Source organism: Alternaria hordeiaustralica, assembly GCF_023758085.1.
Source record: "Alternaria hordeiaustralica strain BMP 2776 chromosome Unknown scaffold_27, whole genome shotgun sequence".
Lineage (NCBI taxonomy): Eukaryota > Fungi > Ascomycota > Dothideomycetes > Pleosporales > Pleosporaceae > Alternaria > Alternaria hordeiaustralica.
Window position 1 is genome coordinate 82,620 of NW_026056799.1, and position 14,059 is coordinate 96,678.

The following is a 14,059-nucleotide window of genomic DNA, read 5'->3' on the forward strand; positions in this document are numbered from 1 at the left end:
AGTCATAGTCATAGTCATTTCGTATTCAGTATCATCGCATCCATCCCATCAAATTATTACAACATCAACACCTCTCTATCCCTCAATCCCCAAATGATCAACCTTTTCCACTTTCTTCCCCTGCTTCTGTTCCTGCGTCATCCCATTCTCCTTCGCTTTCAAACTACTCTGCTGTGCATTCCCTGCTGCATATGCACTTCCTCTGCCGCCGGCTGCTGCGCTCGCGGTACCTATACAATCCGATTAGTAAGACTGTAGTCAAATGACAAGGGAGTCAAAGACGGGGTAGGTGAGGGATCCGCTGGGTATATTGGCGGATGGGTGAGATGGGATAGGTGGGTAATAAATTACCTTTATCATGCTTGTCTTCCTCCGTAGTACTCGAGCCATCAGCATTCTGATGAGTAGTTTTCTTTTGCTTCGAGGAGAAGGTGCCGGAGAGGGCGCCGAAGAGGTTGAGGTTTAGACCGGCCTGTTACGCTCTGTTAGCACACTTCCACCCCCGGCTACTTAACTACACGTATACCCATCATAATGCATTGAACAGTACTGTAGATGATGCCGTGTAACGTTGTGTAAGGCCGTACGATAGGAAATCAGGGAGAGGGAATGTGAGAGGGAGTGGAAATGGATATGGAGCACATACAGAAGCATTCGCACTAGCATGATGTTCCTGCACCTCTCTACTTCCCGCGCCTTGACGCTGCTGCTGTACTTGTTGGGACGAGGCGTCTTGTTTGGATACGGATTGTGTCATCTTGAACAACCAAGTCAGCTCTTCCAGGAGCCTTCTTCTTGGTGTATGTAATGTGATGCGTGAAGGGTTACGGGCTCAACGGGTATCGCGATGCAGAAATTGGGGTAGGTAGTTTATGTTTATCGATATTCTCGGAAATGAAGAAGGTTGGTAGCGGAAGGGACTCCGCGGGATACTGCGGTACGCATGCTTTGTATGCATGGCTGCGTGCCTTGGTGGTGAAGGTTTGGGTGTATGACGTCATGGGCTGGATTGGGAGTGAGGCTGGGGTGGGGAGCAGGTTTTGGTGTGAACGCACGCAGGGTCTAGGATTAACTGCAGGGGTTCAACATCTTGGAGATACGGAGCAAATGTGTGTGACTTTCGTATCGCATTTAATCGTGTTGATGGTGTATCTTCTGTCGTATGGATGTAAGGGTTGTAGCAGCTGCACGGTCATGAAAAGAGGTAGGAATCCAACGTGTACATTCAATAAACTCCGCGCTTCGTACTCATCATCATCGTGTCGCGAACCCCAAAACCTGCATCAAGAAGGACCGAAACGACGACCTTCCATCCTAAAACCCATCCAGCCAGGTTTATGTCAGATCCAACATCTCAACAGCACTCTCACGCCATTTCCGTCTCTCCTTGCCCTTGAGCACAGGTCCTGCTTCTCCATCTGCTGTTTTCTCCGGACTATCGACATCTATATAAGTCCATGCGCCGACTACACTCTTTCGCAGAACGATTGCGCGTTTCTTCTTCTCTCGCGCTTTCCATGCTGCTGGCGGGGAGGTGCGAGATGGGGGTTGTGGTGATGTAGATTTGTGTTCGCGTGGTGAGCGGCGGAGGGACAAAGGTGAGGTGTGAGTTGATGGAGGGGATACTGGTGCAGGTGCTGTCGGTGTTGGGGCGCGCTCAACGACGGGGGACGAGAGTTCAGTAAGATCAAGCGTTTCGACATTTGGTGATGCAGATCGTGCTCTCGTTGCGATGGGTTCCGACGAAGCGAGGTCAAGAGTATCAGCCGTTGGTGATTCTGATCTTGGTTTTGCTGGAATAAGCTGTGGTGATGTGAGATCGAGACAGTCGGCTTCAGGAGGCGCAGACATGATTTTGCTGAGACGAGGTGAAGTACGGCGAGGTCGAGACGGACCAAATACGTCTCTTATACTCTTCTTCTTGTTGGACGTGGAAGCTGTTGATGATGCCGAGTTTGTGGATGCATGCGACGCATTCGACGATATTGACGTTAATGGTGGACGCGTCATGGACATGTTCGAAGTTGGTAGAGCGCTGGTACTGGCACTTTGTTGATGTCGCGTTTCTCGTACCGGCGACGAAAGCGTCAAGTCCAACGAGTCGACTTCTTCTGACAAGGATCGAAGCTGGGGTGGTGGCACTGCATTGAGAGATGGCGTCACACCCCGTCGCTTGGTCGGCGTCACTGATGCTCGCCATGCATCCAACGTCGACTGCTTCGATTTACTGGGGGACAAGGCTACAGAAGTATCTCGGGACGCTGTTGTGGCCGGCGCATCCTTAGTCCTTCGCGTCCTCGCCTTCTTCGCGGGTAATTGTGAGGGTGATGGATGGGCCGGCGAATCTACCAAGTCCAATGTTTCTATCGTGTTCAGAAGAGGAGGCGTCGTTGGTCGTTCAGGAACCGCATTGATATCAGCGGGAAGTGTTTTGGAGCGTTGAATCGGGGCTCGTCTTCTCCGCTTGCTCACACTTGGAGGAAGATCTGCAATGGGGGGAGACACCGACTTCTCGCGTGCAGGCGGGTGCGGCTGTACAGCATCCAGAGTCCTTACTGGGGAGGAGGATAGCAGATCAATCACATCGTCTTGTTGTAGCGCAGGCTGTGAGACAGGCAGAGTGACCTCAGCAACCTTGTCCTGTGTCTTTGCGAGAGCTCGCGAAAGCTTCGAGCCCGGTTTCGTTACTTTGGCAAAAGTATTGATGCGAGCCTGCGGTTGATCGCCGGCTGTCTTCGTCCGCCTGGGAGCGGCCTTGGCCTTTGGTGCAGCTTTGCCCGACTCTTGCACAGTTGCTGCCCGCTTAGGCTTCAGCTTCGTCTGTCGCCCAGCTTCCCAGTCTTCCACTGTGAGCGGCACGCCAACCTTGACGAATGTCTCCATCACCCAAATTCTCGCAGCCTTCTCTGGGTCAAACTTGGTAGGCCCACGCTTCTTCGGGCCTTCATCTTCCAGATCTTCGTCATCGAGTTCGGCATCACCCCCGGCTTGCTGAGAACTAGGTGGTACTTCCACATCTTCATCCGGATCCTCATTGCTTAGGTCGATCTTGACAAGCTCAATGGGCGTGAAGCTCACTCGCAGTTCTGTGCAGTTGTCTGTGACCGAATGTTGTCGCTTGCCATGCAGGCCTTTGATGAGAAGAGCTTCGTCCTCTTGTACCGCCTGGATGTTGTTCGTAGGAAGTCTATCAAGGTTTCCAGCGCGTATACGTAGCTGGCGTACGACCATGGAAGGCGCCAAGCTGCGGATGAAGTGCTTTGCGCCTTCAAGCTTGACCCAGTCGAACGCATCGTGTGTAAACTCGCGCAAGCCGGAGAAATCCAGCTCTTGGTCCCATTTGATCGATCGGCGCAGTTTATCCAATCCCGCTTGATTCGAAATGGCCGGGTGTGTGTAGTATCCAAGAATGTCCAAACGCGGGAAGTCGTCTGGGATCTTCAGTGCACCGTGCTTCCGCTTGAAGTGCTTGCTCTCGTTCGTCTTCAGCTCGTGCTGCAGTCTTTCTCGCCACTGGGACATGGCTCTGGCGTCGTTCCTCGGGATCTTGCACAAATCGGCGCCGAAACCTGCCTTCGCAGCCTCGCATGCTGTCTTTGGGCCACACCCAGGTATACCCTCAGGGACGTAATCTCCTCCACTCATCAGCGCGACGAGTATCATGCCCTCGCGATCCAATCCTGACGGCCCGTTCTTTGTTTCAACCGCATCGTATACGTTGACGTGTGTTGGCGTCTTTCCTGTCTTCTCCGGTGACCAGTTGCGTATCGTGATACCACTTCCAAACATGAGTGTGTCGACATCTTCACTCAAAACCGCGTCCACTATTCCCTCTCGCTGAAGTAGCGCGCATTCTGCCTCAGCTTCACCCGGCGCAAGATGTATCGGATATCCAAATTGCTTCAACAGCTGCTTTGCGAGGAATTCGGGGATGGATGCGACGTTAGGTCCGGTGCGCTTGTTGCGCTTGAAGGGCGGCTTGTTTGGTCCATCGAAGACGAAGACGGGGTGGATCGCGAGCGAGATGAGGCGAAGGAGGCGATAATAGAAGGTGCGCAACGCCGGGTTGGTGCCGCCTATTCACAGTCAGCACAGCGTAAGCATGTACGTGATGCCAAAGCTCTACCTTTGCTAGCTTGTATCTGGAAAAGCCATATTGATGTGTCGATAGCAATGCGCAGTGGGCGTCCGGTCTCTTCGAACTTTTCGACGGCGAGCTTTGACAGGGCTACGCGCTTTCCAGGGCCGATCTCCTTGTAGATACTGCGCGAATCAGCAAGGAATGATTGTTAGTAGAATGCGCAACTCACCCATGAATACCCATCGCGCCTCCATAGTCTGCACTCGGTCGTCTCGCCGGCGGCCTTGTTGGTGGTGTCGCGCGTAGCAGCGCGTGATAAGATAGTTGCTAGGGCGACAGCGCGTGGCCCGTCCCGCATTCTGACGGATGCCGCACGTTTGTTCCCCACCCACATGCATTGCTCTCGCACTAACAACCAAGACACCCCTCCGACCCTTCTAAGACATGGCGCCCCGCGGCCGAAGCGCAACGGCAGGCGACGATGCCCACAGCGACCGCAGCTACGACTCGAGCCCGGATCCGCTGGCCCTCTCCTTCGACAACACCATCACATCCGCCCGCAAGCCCAGGCCGCGTGACTCCATGGCGGGCAGCTCGCCGACCAAGCAGAACCGCAGACTCGAGGCCTCGGAGATGATGTTCTCGTCGCCCACCAAGTCCATGATCATGAGCACACCACGCGGCGGCGGCGCGAGCCCCTGGCGCATCAAGGTCACCGTCCAGGCTGAACCCGGAAGCGACGACGTCAACGCATCCCCGTCCGTGAAGCGAGTAACCACGAGAACGAAAACTACGACGGTGCCATTGAAGGATCACGATACCTCCTCGCCTGTCAAACGCCCCCGCGGACGCCCCCGAAAGTCTGACGTGGGAGCCACACCTAAACCAAAGCGGAAGGGAACACCAGTCAAGAGACGCGCACGATCCGGATCACGCGAGTTGAATATGAAGGGTGGAGAGTCAAGCGCAGCCGATGTCGACACCGATGTGCCGCCCAAGAAGCGGAGAGGCCGGCCCAGGAAGGTCGTCGCTGTGGCCGAGGATTCTGAGACCCGGGAAGGGTCGGTGCAAGATACTACGCCTGGACTTCCTTCGAGTTCAAAGTCCGGCATCTCAAAAAAGAGCGCGCATTTTGCAGATCTCCCCGGCCCCACTACCGAGACCATGAGCGATGCGCTGATGGAGGCTGAGGAATTGCCCAACTTGAGCTCGCCGACACAGAGGAGCATGAGGCAGGATTTGCGAACGCGCAAGGGCACCCCGCACGCGAACAAGGTGGTAATCATGGAGTCTGACGAGCACGAAGAGGAGGGAAGCGATGTTCTTACGCCGACCAGTGGAGACGACGCAGAGCCTATACAGCCCGAGGATCTCGATTTCTCGGAAGATGGCCATGCCAGCCTCCCAACACCCAGCGAAAGCTCTGCCCATGCGAGCGATGCCGAAAACGACCAAGCTCAAGCCTTCGAAGACGACGAACCCGCAGAAGTCGCTTTTGACGAGGGGACGATGAGGATGCGAGACGACACAGTTGGCAACGAGAGCTTCACTATGATCTCACTTGATACCTTGCTTAGTAACGGACCGCGGAGTACGCGAAAGCCTGCAGATACGCAGAACACCACAGCGCCAGCCGTCGGATCATCACTGAGAAACGAATATTCCGAGCCAAATACAGCTACAACGCACAATGCTGGACCATCGACTAGCAAAGAGCCATCACCTCCATCCCAGACCTTCACAGCACCCTCGGGCCCTGCACGGCCAAAGCTATCGCGTTTCGTGACACCTGTCATAGATGCCGACGTTCCATCAGCGCCGCCCGCTATAGAGCCTAGTCCACCCAAAGCTCAAACACCGACGCTTGGCCGTGTAGTTACCGCTGGCGTAGCTTTACAAGGCTTGCTGGACCCCACTCGTCTTTCGTCTACGCCCGAACCTCCTCAACAAGCACTCGACAAGAAGCGCGACGAGCTTGATGATCTGTTCCGGGGATTCAGCGAGGGCACGCGGAAAGAGCTGCAAGCGGGTTTACGTCTTGGTGAGCAGCTTGCGGGCCAGCCATATGAAGAGAGTGCACCCGCTCCTTCAAGTCCCATCAAAAGCAATCCTACGATGGCTCCCAAACAAGGTGTGTTCCGAACGCATCGAAAACGTCAATCACGTCTTCTCACTCCCGAAGACCAGGATCATGCCATCTCACCAGTGGAACCGACCGCCCCAGCGGATGAGGTACAATACCCGGTTTTGGATGTTGAGGAGGAGAGCGCACCGGTGAGCCCTGCAAGGAGCGAGGGTCAGATGAGCTGGCGGGCCGACACCCCCCCTGCGAGACGAACTGGCTTGGCACAAAGAGATGTTGAGATGGAAGAACCCCGACAGGATCATGCTGCAGAACAGGCAGACAAACCTGCGCAATGGGATGACTTCGCTGACATCTGGCAAGAAGAGGCTAGTCGTTCGGTGATCTCAGTTGAAGAGGAAGCCCCTGTGGAGGAAGAGAAGTCACTCCGCGATGTCTTCACTGAGGACATTCCCACTAAATCGGCTGCAAGGACCTGGCGTCGTAGAAAGGCGAATGATGCTCTTTACAACAAGAAAGTTGAGTTACAGCGAGAACCGAGCCCTGCCCAGGCGGAACCTGCAGTCACAGAACAACCCGAAGATGAAGAGGACGAAGACGAAGAAGAACAGGATGAGCAGGATGAGGATGTCGTAACTCCATTGGAGGAAGACAAGCCGATCCAGATCGACGATGAGTCGAGTCCGGCCAGCGAGGCCAGTGATGACACCGGCATGTTCTTCCAGTCGAATATGCCCAATGTCTTCAACCAAAAGCGACCATCTCGCTTCGAACAACGACGGCAGCGGCGACAAGAGAAAGAGAAAGTGAGCCTGTCTGAACTTCTAGACCAAGGTGAAAGCTTCGTTCCCGAGTCTTCGCCGCCGCCCATGGCAACAAAGAAGCTGTCTCCGACAACAAAGACAAACCCGTTCATTGACACACCACCTCGCTTCCCTGCGCTCATGAGCTCACCAAAGAAGAGCAGTCCTTTGAGGCGAGAACTTCAAAGCGCCGATATCTCAACAAGCTCGGTGCAGTTTGAAGAGTCTACACTGCCAATCGCGCAAAGCTCTCCGTTCCATACCATTGTTGATGGCGATAGCAAAATCTCTGCAGCATCTGATCAACGACAGTTCCGAGTAGAGATGGAGGGTAACACAGCTTCTACGATAGTCCGCGTGCGCGAGGAAGCGAATGAATATCTGGATGCCTACGAGCCGCAAGAGCGGACTTTGAACGACCTTACTGAGGTCACCGAGGAGCCCAGTAGGATTGAGCGCAGTCGACTTCCCTCAAGTCCGCCAAAGATGCAGCAACGGTTCCAGCAGAACCTGTTGTCTGCCCGCAAGCCTTCGCCACTCTCCCAGGCCTCGCATCTACCCGAAGAGGACCCCGCATCATCACCGCACCAATCGCCCGCGCGTTACAAAGGTCCCCAGGTCGTCGACGAGTCAATCGAAAGTTCCATCAGCGAGGAGTCGCAAGCCAGCCCAGAAGCAAGCAGCCAGCCCGCCACATCTCCACCCCAGCAACCACACCTCCTCGACCGCGTCAAATCCACCCTCACACGACCACCACCGCCATCCCCCCACCCAATCCTCTCCCACCTACACCCCCTCCCCAAAATCGAACCCTGGACCCGCACCCACTACAAAGCCCTCGACAAACTCTACACAACCCACCTCAAACACCCCGCCCTCTTCTGCCCCTCCACCATCCCCCCAACCCGTCTCTCAGCCACAAACCACACCCTCCTCCGCCAATTCCTCTCCCAAAACGGAAACCTGCCCTACGTCGGCGCCATCTTCCACGCCTGGGGCTACAGCATGGAGATGACGGAGGAGTTGGTTGTTATGTGCAGTGTGTTTATGCAATTGCTTACGCTGGAGAATGAAGAGCAGTATTTCGAGGTTACGAAAAGGAGGTTGCAGGTGGGGGATTGTGCGCCGGGCAGGATTGGCGAGAGGATTACGGGACAGGAGGTGCTTAGGAGGTGCGCGACTGTTGTTATGGGAGAGAGTGTTAGAAGGGATGAGAGGGAGGGGAGAGCTATTGATCGGAGTTTGGGGTTGGAGGTTGAGTGGCCGGTGGGGAGGCGGTGATTTTGAGATTGTTGGAAGGGGTTTTGGGATTGGCGTTCTTGGGTTGGGTCGGATGCGCATATGAAGTTATGATACCTGGTTCTTTCTCTTTGGATAGGTGGGGTTGGAGTTTTAGGATGTTGAGATACCTCTATTTTGCCTTTTTGAATGCTTTTAAACTTCACTTAATATCTTGCAGCTAGGAGGTGAACGCGTTTGTCAATGCAAGATTTTGATCAAAAACGTCTTCCAGCACATTGTATGTAATGATTGAAGTGAAGTTACATATCATTGCGTAAGAATACAGAGCATAGGAACAAGACGCGAGTAGACAACTTTTGTCTGGCCGCATTCCTGCAGTTGTATTTCTTCAATACCCTGAATTTGCTATGGTGAGGTTCAAGATGATAACATACGACACAACAGTCTTTCGCTGCCTGCATAGCACACGCAGCCAAACAGATATGAATAAATACTATGAATAGCAGACAGACGCTCCCTGTGCCTTCTCTTACCCGTAATCTGCGTCAAAAGGACAAAAAAGAAATATCCGTAAAGGGCTCAACCGGGATTTGACTAACACTTGTTAGTGGTTGATACTTGGGTAATTCGAACACTGGCAACTTACACCCGGGACCTCCTGCAGTTTGTGAAAGCTTTTCCCAAAGCAGGAATCATGCGACTAGCTAGTAGAGATATTAGTCGGGGTGTTGGGCTTGAATGGGTGAAGTTGGGGACTTACACCATTGAGCCGTTGGATGGGTGGGTTTGATGACTAATCGGGGGTTTGGAAATGTTATAATTGTGGGATTTGGTGGGCGAGAACTAGGAATATCGGGTATATTCTTTTGTACGGCTTGGATTACTGTGTGCGCGTTGGTACAAAATTAGTTGTGGGTGGAGACGGTGGAGAGGGGCGGTCAGGACGAGACTCGTTTACATGCAGCAGTGCCTCAACATGGTGGACCACCACAGACTAGTTATTATTGTGCATTCGACAGCATATAGAAAACCTCTTTGGGGGGTCAGACTTTACCATAGTATGTAAAGAGAACAAGTTATGCTGTTGATTTGAAGTTTATTGAAGTCTATGTTCGCTTTTCCGCTGATACAGAGAGCCTGACCCGTGAGCTGCGACGGCGGCTATACGCGATTGCATTCGGGGCACGTAGAAGCTAACGCGCTTGCTGTTCGCTTTTGGTAATGGTACAAAGGAAACAATGCTTGAGAGAGCGAACATCAACATCTAATAAAGTCCCTCTTACTTCATCTTCGCCTTCTGCCTCTTCTCCTGCAAATACCGCACTGTCTTGGAGAAGCCTGCTGTGAAAGGGCCCTTCAGAGTCTGCACAGTGGAAGGCCACTTGACTGTCTGATTGATTGCCTTGGTGACCATCTGCGGGACGTCCTTCTCGCCCGCTATCCGCTTGTCAAAGTCGCCGGCAACCTGCTTCTTCAGGATACCACCAGAAGACTCGTCTTTGTTTGCATCCAGCATCTCCTGGTATTCGCGACCTGAAATGCCGAATTTGCCGCGGTATTGGAAGTAGACCTTCTCACGAAACTTCTTGGGCAATCGTCTAATCATAGTGGCCCGCCTCTCGGGATCCATATCTTGTGACATCTTCTGATCGAGCGTCTGGTCCTCGATCCAGCCCCTTGTGCGCACCATGGAATCGTCGGCGTAGAGTATGTTTGGTAATGACAGTATGAGGTCGTGGTAGAGGTATCTGAAGTTCCGTATTTGGTGCGTGACGATGTTGTCAATCTTCTTGGGGTTCTCGCTGCCATATTGCATACGCGGATCGCCCTGATAGCTCAGGCCAGTGATTGTAGAGTATAGTTCCTTCTCGGTGAACGTCTGGGGTAGTAGGAGAAGCGCGCATCGTACGGCTGAGAGGAGGTTACGTTGGTTCGCGACGCGGAGGTTGGGCTCTTCGTGGAGGATCTTGACGGGCTTGTGTAAGCGACCGGCGAAGTACAAGGTGTCCCAATCGGTGAGGTCGCGGAGGAGCGTTTCGTAGTTGACAACAGCGTACTTGATCATTGTTCCGTTCACTACAACATATGGGTTAAAGTAGGCGCCTGCACCATACTTCTCCTGCACATGGCTGACGACGCCTGAACCGAGCGACCCCAGGAAAGAATAGTGGTCTCGGTGCTCGCGCAGATTGAGCGAGTGGAAGTGCTGCGAGAACCGAGGTGTCAAGATAAAGTCTATCATCTTTCCGCCACCCTTCTGCCACTTAAGTATCGCCTCGGGCGCGTTCGGATGCGGTGATTCCGACGGGCGTGAAGCTGTCGCAGCTGACTGAGGGAAGACGCCGGAGCCATAGGCAAACGCATAGGTAACCGGTGGAAATTGCCGGAGTATGCCCCTTAACGATCGCTTGAACTCCTCATTCGTTTGTATCAGCTGGTTCTTCCCGAAGTCGCGTGGCAGCTGCGTGAAGTCGTCCAGCGAGGGAGGCTCATCTTCCCAGTCTGGGGGCAGCGATTGGAATGCATGTGGCTTGTCGGCGGGTACAGTCTTTTCGGAGGAGATGAAGCGGCGATTGACATTAACCAGAGGCCTCCTGCACCACGCTATCCGGAATGCTGGTTGGCGTCGATACATCTTGTACAGAAGTCGATGCCTGAGGTTTCGCAAAGTGAGAGGGTGGATGACGTAAGCGGTTGCTTCCGTAACGAGCTTGGTGGATTTGATGTTTGGCTGGTCCCGCCTGCCGCGTCGTAAAGACGCGACTTCCTCTCATCCCACCCATCCCACCACACTCCACACCAGCAACTCTCAATACTGCGTGTAAATCAGGCGCTACTCTTGTCAATTGAACAGAAATCACACAAGAACGCCCAAAAAGAAATTCGGCTACCCCCACAACAGCCAACACCATGGACGCCGCGCTGGCTTCATTCCAGGCGCGTCTCGCGACCTTTGGCGGAGCAGCGACGACCACAAAGACGCGACGCACGAGCAGCAGATCGAAAAAGGCAGGCACAAAGTCCAAAGCCGGCTGGCCATTGGCTTCACCAGCGGCACAAGATCTCGCGTACGCGGGTTTCGTATGGAGGCCCACTACCGCCAGCCCTGACAACGTACAATGCTTCTCCTGCGAGTGCCAGCTCGACGGCTGGGAGGAATCAGACGTTCCCGCATATGAACACGCGACACATTCGCCGAGCTGCGGCTTCGCAGTCATCGCGTGCATTCGCCTGCGTTCTGGCGATCCAGGCAGAACTGAAGAAGACCCGACCTCCAACGCGATGGTCGCGGCGCGTCGCGACACGTTCGGCGACATGTGGCCTCTAGATCCCAACGCTGGCTACCCCTCAGTCGACCAGATGGTCGCCGCGGGATGGTTCTACGACCCCACAGACGAAACTCCCGATGGTGTCACCTGTGCATACTGTGCTCGCGCACTCGACGCCTGGGACACTGGCGATGATCCGATGCAAGAGCACCGTAAACGCTCTCCCGACTGTCTCTTCTTCACTTTGTCCGATATCTACAACCCACCCATCCCTGCGCCAAAGAAGGGCAAGCGCGCTTCAAAAGCCAAAGGTCGCTCAGCACGCTCGTCTACTGCATCCACCGCGAGCAAGAAGACCACACGCGTCAAGAAGCATATCGATGACACTACCATGGAGGACAGCGAGCTGTCGGAGATGCCACAACCAGCACCTAAACGTGGCAAGAAACGCACAAGCGACACAATGGACATTACCCAAGTCTCAGAGGTCGTACAACCCGCTCCAAAGCGCGGCAAGAAGCGCATGAGCGACACTATGGACATTACCGAAGTCTCAGAGGCTGTACCCGCACCCAAGCGCGGCAAGAAGCGCATGAGCGATGCGATGGACATCACCGAGATGTCAGAGGTAGCACAACCAGCACCGAAGCGCGTTCGATCATCAAGCATTGAAAGCTTCCCCAGCGACTTGCCGGGCGGAACACCTAAGAAGACTCCGACTCATACCCAAGACCACGTCGCATCAGACTTCGACATGTCCAGCCTGCCAGGCGACCTGATGGTGGGAACACCTAAGAGGACCCCACCTCCTATGAGCGAGGCAGATGACAACAACGGTTGGGAGCCCGCCAATGTGGACATGCTCTTCGCGTCCCAGGGAGAGGCCCAGGGCCTGATGCAAGACATTCTCATCGACGCCGGTCTTGACAACATCGAGGCCGCTGGTTCAACACCCGAACAAATCTTCGACGCTATCATGGCAAACCTGACAGACCACGAAAAGTCCATGACTATTGAGCAATGGGTCCTTTACAACGCCAAGCGGGGCGAGGAGAAGTTGCGCATGGCCTGCGAAAGGCAAATCATGGCATTTGAGGCCGAGGGTCAACGCGCCATGACGGTCTTGGAAGCCATTCCCACTATTTGATTTCCCCACGCGTTCGGTGAGGGTTGGAGTACTTCGGAGTTCGGTCGCTTATGATACCCCGGCATATGGTCAGGCGTTTGGTTTTGTTGGTTTTCGAGATTGTTTCTGTTGTTGTGTTTTGGTTTCGTGGTTTTGTGGTGGCCGCATCCGCCCTCTTCCCTTTCCCTTGGGCTTAAGGTGAACCTCACAGTTGTAGCCGCCCGCAAGGGCTGGCTCCTGTGGGGGGATCTGGTTAGCCTAGGGATGGGGCTGGGATAGGCGAGGCATTTTTTGGTTGTGGAGGACGTTTCTATGAGGGATTGTATTGTTTAGTATTGTGTTTTCTTGTTTTGTACTGTATGAGTTGATGAAGAAATGGACCTTTACATGATTGATCTGTACATCGTGGACATTCGAGTGGTATTACATGCTAATGGAATCGTGTCGCCGCTGGTTTTCATTGCAAAGCGGCGAACCGTTCGTGGGTTGTGTCACATGCGCAGAGCGGTACCCATGGATGTCCTCTTTCGCCAACGTTCCCTCACAACACAGCCATGAATAGCAACGAGAACAATGTATGTAGGACCTCCTGTGATTATAAAAGCGAAAAAACTATCATAATGACTTAAAGGAAGTACGCATATCCGGCGGCTGGGATCCATGACTTCGTTGAAACGACCAGTGGTATTCGAAATGAGAAAATGTCGTAAGTAATACGATTGCTTAAGAATGCAGTGGAAGGATGGCGGAAGAATGATAGAAGAATGGTGAAAGAATGCTGGAAGAATGTTGGGGAATTATTAGGAAAAAATCCCAGAATTTTCGTACCTTTCCACATCGCTCGCACATGTGAGGCTTCTCGCCAGTGTGGACACGTTGGTGAGCCGTGAGGGCGGAGCGCTGAATGAACTGCTTGCCGCAGTTGGGGTAGTCGCACACGTGAGAGATTTGCAATCTTGTATAAGTTCCACTCTCGCTGCGAAGAGTTGGACTGGCTCCCTTGTTGCCGCTGCTGCGACGACGGATGGAGACCGCGATCTTGTTTGATTGCCGGACGGGTGGTACATTACCTCAATGGAGTGAATGCACAGTCATGCAGGGATCCTATTGATATAGCCTGCCTTGAATATCTTGATCTCATGGCAGTGTTGACTACCTAGGTACGTCGACGCGTGATGCACCACGGCGATCATCTCTTTGTTCAGTTGAAAGGACGAGAGGGTCGTTTCTTTATCTTTGCGACGCCGCATCGTGAAACTGTCTCTCGATCATGCCGGATACAGGCATAGGGCTTTCCATGGGACATGACATCAGGATCATTCCTTTATGATAACCGGAAGGACATCCGAGTCGTCTCTTTGTCCTTGCGACGCCTCCTTAGAAATTCTTGTCTATTGGTTGGCTGGAATACACAAGCAGGGTGTCAAAGGATATAATAAGACAAACTACACGTCT

General features: G+C 53.6%; 5 protein-coding genes across 5 annotated transcripts; 2 read left to right on the forward strand and 3 right to left on the reverse strand.

Annotated features, from left to right (window-relative positions):
* Positions 1 to 75: 75 nt before the first annotated feature.
* On the reverse strand, positions 76 to 757 carry J4E84_009219 (uncharacterized protein; the record flags this gene model as incomplete). The annotated part of the gene is made up of 3 exons (XM_049391782.1): positions 76 to 230; positions 352 to 472; positions 647 to 757. 3 exons carry the CDS (start codon positions 755 to 757, stop codon positions 76 to 78), a joined length of 387 nt encoding a protein of 128 aa, XP_049240420.1.
* A 578-nt stretch (positions 758 to 1,335) lies between these two features.
* Positions 1,336 to 4,324, reverse strand: J4E84_009220 (uncharacterized protein; the record flags this gene model as incomplete). The annotated part of the gene is made up of 3 exons (XM_049391783.1): positions 1,336 to 4,076; positions 4,127 to 4,263; positions 4,311 to 4,324. 3 exons carry the CDS (start codon positions 4,322 to 4,324, stop codon positions 1,336 to 1,338), a joined length of 2,892 nt encoding a protein of 963 aa, XP_049240421.1.
* Positions 4,325 to 4,525: 201 nt separating this feature from the next.
* Positions 4,526 to 8,248, forward strand: J4E84_009221 (uncharacterized protein; the record flags this gene model as incomplete). Its single annotated transcript, XM_049391784.1, has 1 exon — positions 4,526 to 8,248. One exon carries the CDS (start codon positions 4,526 to 4,528, stop codon positions 8,246 to 8,248), a length of 3,723 nt encoding a protein of 1,240 aa, XP_049240422.1.
* Positions 8,249 to 9,488: 1,240 nt separating this feature from the next.
* J4E84_009222 (uncharacterized protein) lies at positions 9,489 to 10,844 on the reverse strand (the record flags this gene model as incomplete). Its single annotated transcript, XM_049391785.1, has 1 exon — positions 9,489 to 10,844. The coding sequence occupies one exon, from the start codon at positions 10,842 to 10,844 to the stop codon at positions 9,489 to 9,491; it is 1,356 nt and encodes a 451-aa protein (XP_049240423.1).
* A 275-nt stretch (positions 10,845 to 11,119) lies between these two features.
* J4E84_009223 (uncharacterized protein) lies at positions 11,120 to 12,625 on the forward strand (the record flags this gene model as incomplete). Its single annotated transcript, XM_049391786.1, has 1 exon — positions 11,120 to 12,625. The coding sequence occupies one exon, from the start codon at positions 11,120 to 11,122 to the stop codon at positions 12,623 to 12,625; it is 1,506 nt and encodes a 501-aa protein (XP_049240424.1).
* Between the last annotated feature and the right edge of the window lie 1,434 nt (positions 12,626 to 14,059).